Raw genomic sequence first — 10,376 nt, forward strand, 5'->3', positions numbered from 1 at the left:
GAACAGCAACTAAGACACTACCAAAAGCATATCAAAATGCCAGTTCCTTTCTTCACAGACATAAGAAAAACAATCTCAACATGGATGTGGAAACACAAAAGAACAGGCCAAGGCAATGCTGAACAAAAAGGGGTGTCACCATGCCTGATTTCAATTTACACTATAGAGCCATACCAATGAAAACAGCATGGCGCAGACACAAAACAGACAAGTAGATCAACGGAGCAGAACAGAGGAGCCATATATAGTCTATGGGACTATAGCTTACCTGACCTTTGACAAAGACACACACACACACACTGGGAAAAAGGCAGAGCCTTTAACAAACGGTACTGAGAAAAAGGACTCAACATACGGGGGGAGGGGGGGAAGAGCTATATCTTTATCACTTATCCTGTACAAAACTCGCCTCCAAAATGATAAAGGACCTCAATATAAGACTTGATACCTAAAACCTGTCAGAAAAAAAAGTAGGGAATATGCACACGTAAGGACCTTGCGAGTAGGACCCTAGTTGTGCAGGAATGAAGGCCAAGAAATGACAAATGAGACCTCAAGAAACTAAAGGCCTGCTGCCCAGCAAAGGGAAGAGTCAACAAACAAGGAGACCGCCTGCAGAATGGAAGAAAATCTGTGCAGCTACACAGAGGATCAGTGTCTGGGCTATACAAAGAACTCAAAGAACTAAACACCAAGAAAGCAACGCCACTGGGGGAAAAAATGGGCAGTGGAACTGAACAGAAAGTTCCCAGTAGAACACAAATGGCTAGGAAACACTTTCAGGTGTTCAAGTCCCTTAGACATCAAGAACATGCAGATTAAAACCACATTAAAGACTCCATCACACCCCAATCGGAATGGCCACCAGGAACACAGGGAGTGCTTATACAGTGTTGGGGGAAGGGTAAAGGGGTGTGGCCACTTTGGAAACCTGTACTGAGGTTTCTCAAAAACCTTCCCATATGGTGTTCGGTAGCCAAAATATTTGGGAACTGCAAACTCATCTCCTATCTGCCGGCAAGAAGGGAGGGCTACCCCGGGGCCTTTGCCCTTCCTCACAAACTTCACAGTTAGCTGAGACCCAAGCCAGCAGCAGATCAGGAACACAAGGCTGTCCCATTTATAGGGCTGCTAAGTTTATATCAGACCTTCCCACCACATACCCGTTTTGGGGTATGAGGCTTCCCCAGGTAAGGTGGCCATGAAGACACAGATCTGAACAGTTGGCTGAGAATTGTCAAAGTTCTGTTCCCTAACCAAATTCTAGTTTAGTCCCTTGGGGATTTCTTAAGGAGTCTCAGCCTTGGCCCAGGAACAGTTGAACAGGCACAGTAGCTACAGTTCAAGGCCATGTACGGGCCTGTGATCATGCACTTGGCATACGGTGCCCACCTGAGAAAACTCAAGCTGTCCAGAGACCACCCTTTTCCTCCTCATGGCTGATGACATGCCATCTTCCAGCCTCTGTGAGGAGGAAGGATTCTGCTTCTGGAAGCTTCTTATACTGAGACATTTCCCTATGGGCCAAAGACACACTTGCTTTTCAGTATCATTATCCTTTGGATCTGAAATGTCCCCCAATGCACTTTCAAGTACAGTCCCTCGCCGTTGGTGCTAATTGAGCTAGCAGACACTCTGGGCAGTAGAACCTAGCTGGAGAAAGGGGGTCCCTGGAGGTGTATCATCCCCATGCTCTTCCTGTCGCGCCCTTGGCTTTGTGTTGGCTATGAGCAGCTGGCCTCCGCCACCACATCCCATGCCGCCATGGCAACCTGACCTGCTGCATGGGGCCAAGCGGCTGCATCCTGAACACTAAAAAATAAACCAGGAGAAATCTTTCCTCGGATGACTTCTGTCTGGTAATTGGACACGGCACCAAGAAAGGTAACAAAGACCATTGCTCTCTAAAGCGTATGTAGTTCCCTGACTCAGTGTACTATGTCCCATGCTGTGGCCTTCCCCCATTTCCTCCATTCTCTCTTAGAACCACGAAGTCCCAGTACTAGTCCAAAGAAAGTGCAGTTCAGGCCGTTCTCTTAACAGGCCTCTGGCCGCTAAGCAGGGTCCAACTTTCTTTATCTGACAGCATACAAAGATCACTACTTCCAGCAGGACATGACTAGGAGGGACGTAGTCACTCATTCCTCTGGCCTTCCTTCCATATCTACATTCCATATCAGCCACAGTGTCCAAGATCTGTCCTCATGCTCACGACCTGACTCACAGGCCTGTGGCCCACAGAGGCCACAAGACTTGCACTGCATTAGCAGAGTCACACCAGCATTTGTATAATGACAGAAGCCGGGACCCCTGCTCTGCTACATGCTGCACCTCCTCGGGGACCCCAGCCACACTCTCACCTCTCATTTCTGTCGCTGAGGAGCCATTGGACCAAGCTGTCCACTTGTTCCTGTGCTTGCTGATTTCTTGCACTTTGCAGACATACTGCCCTTGATCTGCTGGCCGGAGTGTCAGGACAGACAGCCTGTACAGCACTCCTCGACGCTCCTCGAGCAGGCGCAGCCTCTGTTGGTTGGCAGTACGGCTGAAGTTCCCATAGTACTGAATCACCCGAAGCTTCGTCATCTTCACCATCAAGGCCTCCTGGGAGCCATGAGGGGCGAAGAACCAGCGCACCGCCAGCAAGCTGTCCTTCCGTCTCTTCTGGGAGACGTGGCAGAGGAGAGTGGCATTTTCCCCTTCCAAGTAGTCAACTACAGGTCCTGGGGACACAGTGACATTGAGAGCGCCACACACCTCTGCAAAGAAAAAGGGAGAAACCATGAATGAAGGCCGCAGCCTGAGTTCACGAAGCCATGCCATTGCCAGGAGCTAGGGACGGGTTGCGTACTGCTGGTCTCTGGATGCTCTGCAGAGCCAGAGGCAGTGGTCTCAGTATTGTCTATGCTCACTCCCCAGTCCCACTATGGCTCTTCTACGGGCCTCATGGGCTCTCACATTCCTATGGCTCTCATTCACATGGTATGCGAAACCCTGGCCATCTGAACAGGCATGTTCTCCAGAATGTTCTAATCTGCCACGAAAACCAAGATCACACGTATGAATCAGGACTTGAAGAATCTCTTGAAAACTCAGCTCATTCTCATCTTCTCTACTAGCCTCCCCAATGTGTGTTTTTAGTCTGTGTTGACAGGGCTGTGGTCAGAGCTGCCTAAGGCAGGCCCGAGATGCATCCTGTGATGGCTCATCAACCAGGAGACTGAACCTGTCTACCTTCCTCCTTGTTCACTCTCTTAGTGTCAGTGAGTCCAGCTCTAGGCAGTAATGGTCAAGCAGAGCGCTACACTAGCACTAGTGTGCTGGACTGACACGGGATTCTCCGTGGCTTTGGACTCAGGAACTGAATCACACAAACAAGCTAAAGTGAAAAATGAAGGAAGGCGCCTCTAGAACCAGGAAGGAAATGGCACTCTCCTAATGCCCCCCAAAAGATGCCTCAGAATTCCAGCCCCTTTCCACTAAAACCTGCCCTTTGACTCCTTAGTTTAAACCAATCTAGGGGTAGTCCACACCTACTACTCCTGAGTTTCAGTGAAGCACCACAATACCCACCCGACCATCCAGACTAGCTGAAGCTGGAGAAGCCGAACACTGGTACCTTTCCCATGAAGCATGTCTGACGGTACACCATGGTGGATGCGGCACAGCTATGCCACCCAGAAGCTCAAGGGAGGGGCCCTTTCACCATGCACTTGTCCCAGAAACATTCTAAACCACAGCTTTCTGCAAGAGTCCCAGGGTAGCACAGGCCATCATATGTCAAGACCGGGGTTGTTTGAGGGACCTAGCCAAATGCTTTTGCAAAATACCCATTCCCATAATAACAGTCATTGATTGAATGAATGGATTCATCCATTCATGAAGAAGAGTCCTGACCACCTCTTAAAGGCCTCATCTCTTAGGATCTCACAATGGAGATCAAATTCCAACCTGAGTTTCTGAGGAGAAAAGCCACATTCAAACCACAGCAGTCATGCTCTCGGTTATTTTAAATAAGTTATCATTTGAAAGGCTATGTTCTAAGGATCAATCTTCTATCCTTTGCCCTTCTTAGACAATGCATGCTAAACTCAGAACCCTACAGAAAAATGTAACAACTTTAACTCAGTTGTATCCATCAGTCCCTTCCTTGTATAAGGTAGCTTTCGCCAGGGGGAGATTGCTCAGCACTCCACACCTTGACAGCCTTTGGTTGGTTGATGTAATGAAAGGCTGGATACTATGCCCCTGTGTGAGGTCCTCAGTCTTCTCTTTCCAGGAATGAGGGGCAAAACCAGGCCAGGTGACACATGGAAAATACAGGTCAACAGGCCTCTGAGAAGTCCTTCCTCAGACCTAGGGACCTTAAGTGTCACTTTACATGGCAAAAGGCATCTGCACTGATTTGGTTAGGTCAAAGCCCTTGGGTTATCTGGGAGTGCCCTGTGGGCTGCTCTCTGCTTTCCCCAGGAATGGTGCCGTTGCTACCAGAAGTCAACCAGAATGACACAGAAGTGTCCCACATCTTCCGTGCATCACACCCACCTGGCTGGCACCTGGCCCATGTGGACAGCACTTCCTCCTGATGGCTGAGGCTCATCTCAAATGCAGATAGCCTCCTGTGGGAGTTCCATGGGGAATAAGGAGGCGGCTGGGACCCCTGGCTGACCTCCATTTCATTAGCCAGTGAGAAGTGGACAGAAGAGAGAGCGCCAAAATGCAGCAGCTGGCTTACAGCATCCAAGGCCAGCCTGACCCACCCCCAAAGGCTCCCCAGTGGAGCCAGAGGGGCTGGGAAGAGAGGAAATGGAAACAACATGGGTGGGATGATAGCAGACTGAACCCTATGCTCCAGGCTCCTCCTGCTAACTCTGCGTGAATCGGGAATTATTTATAGTGACTGAAACTAAGAGAATGTGCCAAGTGTTCCAGTCCCCATGGGAGGCCAGATTCCATCCTGGAGGCAAACTAGCAGTTCTCCCCATCCTGTTGTCCTGTGGCTCAGGCTCAAAGCCCTATCCCCAGCTTCAGAAAGCAAAGGGGCTGAGCTAACTTCCTCAGAGAGCACCCTTTTCTCTCTAGCAGCATGCCCTCTGCCTTCCTTCCACCTCATGTTTTCTTACAGATGGTCCAAACATCGGTGTCTCCCATAGGAGTGCAAAGGCATTCATCAGGGGCTGAATTGCATACCCCAGGCTACATGCATACACCATACATCAGAGTACTAACTCCCAGTACCTTCAAATGTGGGTGTATTTGGAGGTAAAGCTTAGGCTAAGTGAGATCCTTAAGGTGGACCCCCCCCCTGGGAGATGGGAGAACCAGCCCCCACACCACCAAACATCTTGATCTCAGATATTACCCCTTGTTTGTTGTGAAAGCCACTTGTTGTGGCAGCAGGCAAATGAATACAATCCTGTTGATGAAAGCTCACCACAACCTTTTACTTACCACCCTCCTCAACATGCACACGCACGCACACACACACTGTGTGTGTGTAGACATTGAACCTGAGATAGCTAGGCACCTCAGAAAAGCTTTGCTGAAAGTCCCTGTCAACTCCAGGTGCCATGGGCATCACCCTCCAGCACCGAAGTGGAGGCTCCTTATGCCAAGCATATATACATGGAGGTTCGGTTGACGTGCAGACAGCTGGAGCTCAGGCTCAGCCCAGAAGGAAGAAAGTACAGGAGGGTGGGGAGTGCAGACAAGCATAGACAAAGCTTAAGTACTTATTTCAATACTTGTGGAGAGAAGATTGACAGCTGCTGCCCAACCATGGTCATTGTGTCCCTTGTGGCTCAGCAGAAAGGGGGGTAGGGTAAGCAACAGGAGGCAAGACAGTGCGAAGTGGACACACGGGCCAGACAAACTGAAAGGCAAAGCATGCCCAATCTGAAGGCAGGGAGGTATGCCGAGTGCATGCTGGCTCAGCATGTGGGACCACACAGGATAGATGTCACTAACTCCTCCTCCTCCAGCTGACATAACGTAGCAGCTAGGCAGGGCTGACCCTTACTCCCTGACCTAAAAAACTGTCACATCAGATTGAAGCAGAAGGAAATGTTTGTTTTATGAGTATGCACTGCAGAGAACTAAGGTGAGAGGTAGGCTCCCTCATACATCCTCATTTGGACTTGACTCCACTGTCTCTGTTGACCTTATGGAGCTAAGAGGCTAGTGGGTGAGACAGCTTGTCCTCAGAACAAAGGAGAGAGAATGCAACTACAGTGTCAACGGCATCCTCACCTGAAAAGTGGGAACGTGGTGTCTTTCATGGCTAGTGCAAGAATTGCACTGTTGCAAGCTCTAAGTCTGCATGTGTGAACTGTGGGCAAAGAGCAGTAGAATGTGACCCCACACTGCCCCGGAGCAGGGAGGGCTCCCTGGGTGCAAGAGCTGCAGGCTACTGGCTTAGCCTTTACTGATCATTGCTTGAAAGTTTTGAGGAAGATCCCCTAAACTTTTGTTTTGCACAGGGTCCCAGAAGTTACACTGCTGTTTGTGCTTCTGCATGAACCTCAGGTTCCTGAGGCTGAGATTCTGAGTCTAACCCCTACCTTGTGATTTGGTGATGTCATGAAAAGGACAAACACAGCTCTCTGAGAGAACTGTCGTGGAGCCCCAGAGGGCACTGTCTTCTCCAGAAGCAGCAGCCCTAGCTACAGGGAGCAAAGGCTTCTCCCCGGATGCAGAAGTAGACACGGCTCCAAGCCGGCCACGGAGGTGGGCATGGCACTATGGCCTTCTTTCATCCCTGCCTAAAGATGTGCTCCACTCACTTCCAGGAGCCAGGAGCTTCTAAGTGACAGCGGAGTGGTGTGTGATTCACAACAGCCAATCTCTGCATCACAAGACCTTGCTTGCGTGGTTTGCAGCATCAGGGGCTTCTGAGGAGGAGCAAAAAGCAGAGGGGGCTCCAGACCTAGCCCACAAGTTATTGCTGTGAACCCTCACCTAAAAACACCTGCAGACCAGGGCAAACGCTGCCTTGCCCACTGACAGAGATGGACATCTGCTCAAGGGTGCAGGCCAAGCGCAGTCCTAAGGCAACTAGATATATTTTCTCAGTTTATCCATGTTAGCTGCTAATTCTCATTTTACAGCCGAGACTGAGGCCCAGGAAAGCCAAACAACCTGTTGAAGCTCACAGAACAAATTGCAGAGATGAAATTCAAATCTAGGACTTCTGACATCAAAGACAACTCAAAACCACCAGCCTCTACCATAGTTTGGCTTTTAGTAAGTACTCTGACTGACAGTTTCCTTTTCTGTGAGATGAATGGTGGGATTGCGAGACCAATAAACTCCCATTCTCTCCCCAAATGGAGGTGGGAGCGAGGGTTTATACTTCAAATGGATATGCTGGGCTTTACCTTGCAAATGAGGTGAGGAGTCGTGGCGGAGGCATTTCAAAGAGTGGACGACAGGCCCAAGGTGAGGGGCACAGAAGCAGAGGCTATGGATGGCCCTGGATACATCCAGGACAGAATATAAAGCATTCCGCCTTTCAGGCCTGTACCTCCGTTTCTTTATTTTTTTTTTTAAATGGGGGTAAAACTGCACTGCCCTCAGAGGTTGGTAGGCCGACAAACTGAGCCAATGTTTTGCGAAGTACTTGAATCAGTAAATACTTGATGCTCTTGCTTTGAAACACGACTGTGATTAAGTGAGGTAATGTTCGCCTGTCACAGGTAGTCACCGGGGAAAGGAGAGGCACTAATGTATCCATTGCTATTTTTCTAGCCAGCATGGTCCTGGGGAACCAAGAGGAGAAGGTTCTTCGGTGACTATACGTGGGAGCCACAAAGCTCCGTGCAAGCTAGCAGACGTGACCCCCACAGGAGTGTTCGTGGAAAAGGCGCCTGCTGCATGAAGCCAAGCCGAGGACACCTTGTCTAAACTGATCTGACCATTTCAGAAGACTCACGAGTAAGTCCTCAGTGTTCACCCGACTGGGAAGGTCCAGTCATTCCTGGCCTCATTTTCGGAGCGTCTCCAAAGATAAAGGGAAGTTGGTGCTGGCAGCAGCTGCGGGTCCTGACTGTTGCAGAAGACAGAAAGAAGCCGCCAACTTAGGGCTCCCATCAGGCTTTCTTCGACCTAAGCTCCGCGGCCTGCGGCTCAAAGGGGACCCGGAGCTGTCCCGGGAGCAAGTTCCCACCGCGGGACGCCAGCAGGACCAGAGAACCGCTGACCTGAGTTGGCGCCGTTGCGCCGCCGCGATCGCCGGGAGGAGTGCGCCGCCAGGACCCCGCGCAGCCCTGGCCTCCCCTCCCGCTGGAGCCCCGGCCTCCCGCGCAGCCGCCCGCCGAGCCGCGCTTACCCGGGGCCGGACCCAGCAGCACAGCCACCACCAGCACCAGGAGCCGCAGCCGCATCTTCCCGCAGCCGCCCGGCGAGGTGACTCGGGAAAGCGGCGCCGCCAGGCCAGCCCGCCCCGCCCCTCGGCCTTCAGCTCCGGCCGGCGCTGCTAGGTCCCTGGGTCTGCGCCGAGCTGGGGGGAGGAGGAGTGGCCTCTCCAGGCGCTAGCTAGGCCAGCCCATGGTGTCCCCTTTCACCACGCCCATGTCTCAGATGAGAAAACTGAGGTGACCCTGGAGAGTCACATCATACAGAGCTGGGGCTGCCAGGAGGACCTTGTGGTCTCCCCGGGGCCTTCAGATCTCCTTGTCCCCAAGTCGGTTATTTCTAAGAGGGGTCCAGGTGCCTTCGCACTGGATTCATCTACAAACCCTGACCCTGGACGCCCCCCCCCCCCATGCTACTCCTTAGGCACTCCTACTCACAGCAGCTGAGAAACAGCTTTCCACTGCTGCCTTGGAGAAGGAGATGGAGCTGGGTGAGAATCCTTGGAAAGTTAAAGGGCTCACACAGAAGAGTTCAAAATACGTGGAAACTATGGGCAGAAAGAGTCATTTGGGGCTCTGCGTCCTTCGGTCTGCCTTGCAGGTGTTAAGGCGCTTTCAGAGTAAGAGCCTGGAACAGGTCTGTAACTCATGTGCCTCGGAGTCTTCAATCTGTTGCTTGTTGCAAGGCAATGGTCCCATCCTTCCTGGGGTGTTCACAAATCAGGCTGAAGTTTGGCACCCAGTTCCTGACAGTGAACATCAGCAACCGTTTGGTGCATTTTATTTGGGGCTTCTGTGTGTGTGTGTGTGTGTGTGTGTGTGTGTGTGTGTGTGTGTGTGTGTTGTGAGGGATGTCTCAGAAAAGAAGAGCAATGGCCAAGTAGGTCCTAGTTGAAAGTGGGTCCCTGGAAGCCAGAGGAGGAGAGGAGAAGGAGGAGTAGGCATGAGAGTGAGAAGAGAAGGAGGGGAGGGAGGGGAAGTGGAGGGGGGTGAAGAAGGAAAAGAGAAAGCAGAAAGCCCTTCATCCTTCCACTTCAAGGGACTGAGGAAGACCAGGGGAGGCATGGAGCAAAGCAAGAGGGATGCTGCCAGTGGGTAATGACCCAACCGGTGATACTGACCTTAGGGGGGCTCCAAGATGGACTATCCATTCTTTCTGATCGTGCCAGTGGGCTTTGTCCTTTGGGACCCAGGAGACCCTCCCATGGAGCAGAGCTTCCGGGTACTGGATTGACCACGAAGAAAGCCAGGATGGAAATAGCAGCTTCCCCAATGAGACAAGCCTGTGGAAGCCCAGCAGGCCCTGATGGGGAGACTGCGCTGCTGGGTCGGGCACCAGGGCGAGAAGTGAGGCAAGCAGATCTAAGGGCATGCTGGCAATCCCAACTACAGGGGCAGCTGAGGTAACTTCACAAGACTTTGTCTCCTTTGACCCCCCCCACCCCCAAAAGAGTGTGTGTGTCACTCAGTGATATACTGTTTGCCAAGCATGTGTAGGGCCTTGAGTTTGATCCTCAGTAATACACACGCATGTGCACGCATAGGTGAGCACATACACACGCACACACACTCATGAATGCATAAGCAGGGACACACACACAGGGCAAGGGGAGAGAGAGAGCAAAGTTCAGGGTCGGACTGAGACCCACAGTCCAAGAATGGAAACATTCCTCCAAGGCTTCCATAAAACAGCACAGAAACTACTCTTCACATACATGCATGAGCCAGTGACCTATTCCATCCCATCTGTAAGGCCCCCCGGTGAGTAAACTGAGGTTCAAAGTGGACCTGACTGCATGTGTGTGTGCATGCGCCCGTGCATTCATAGGCAGAGACCAGGGCATTAACATAACCTGCCAAAATAGGGCCACCAGCTGAGACCTAGGCTTCAACACATCCCTGTGGGGGACATTTCCTACTCAAACTATATCATCACCCTTAGCAGTAAGTGTCACTTGGGTGCCAAGGACTCTGCAGGCTGACTGGACACCAAAATTTTGGGCTGATTCCCAGGAGGCAGAAAAA

At 51.5% G+C, this 10,376-nt stretch overlaps 1 protein-coding gene across 1 annotated transcript; it reads right to left on the bottom strand.

The window, feature by feature from the left end:
* Positions 1-2,220: 2,220 nt before the first annotated feature.
* LOC129685394 (V-set and transmembrane domain-containing protein 4-like) lies at positions 2,221-8,426 on the bottom strand. Its single transcript, XM_055618938.1, has 2 exons — positions 8,327-8,426; positions 2,221-2,759 (listed from the first exon to the last, which is right to left on the bottom strand). Exons 1-2 carry the CDS (start codon positions 8,379-8,381, stop codon positions 2,221-2,223), a joined length of 594 nt encoding a protein of 197 aa, XP_055474913.1. The 5' UTR covers positions 8,382-8,426.
* Between the last annotated feature and the right edge of the window lie 1,950 nt (positions 8,427-10,376).

The sequence above is a fragment of the Psammomys obesus genome, unplaced genomic scaffold, assembly GCF_907164565.1.
Source record: "Psammomys obesus unplaced genomic scaffold, mPsaObe1.curated_primary_1811, whole genome shotgun sequence".
Taxonomy (NCBI): domain Eukaryota; kingdom Metazoa; phylum Chordata; class Mammalia; order Rodentia; family Muridae; genus Psammomys; species Psammomys obesus.

Excerpts from the sequence above, each read along its gene's own strand:
- LOC129685394 (XM_055618938.1), bottom strand. The coding sequence starts at position 8,381 with ATGCGGCTGCGGCTCCTGGTGCTGGTGGTGGCTGTGCTGCTGGGTCCG. Across the intron at positions 2,760-8,326 it reads GCTGCTGGGTCCGGCCCCGG|AGGTGTGTGGCGCTCTCAAT; the intron begins GTAAGCGCGGCT and ends TTTTCTTTGCAG.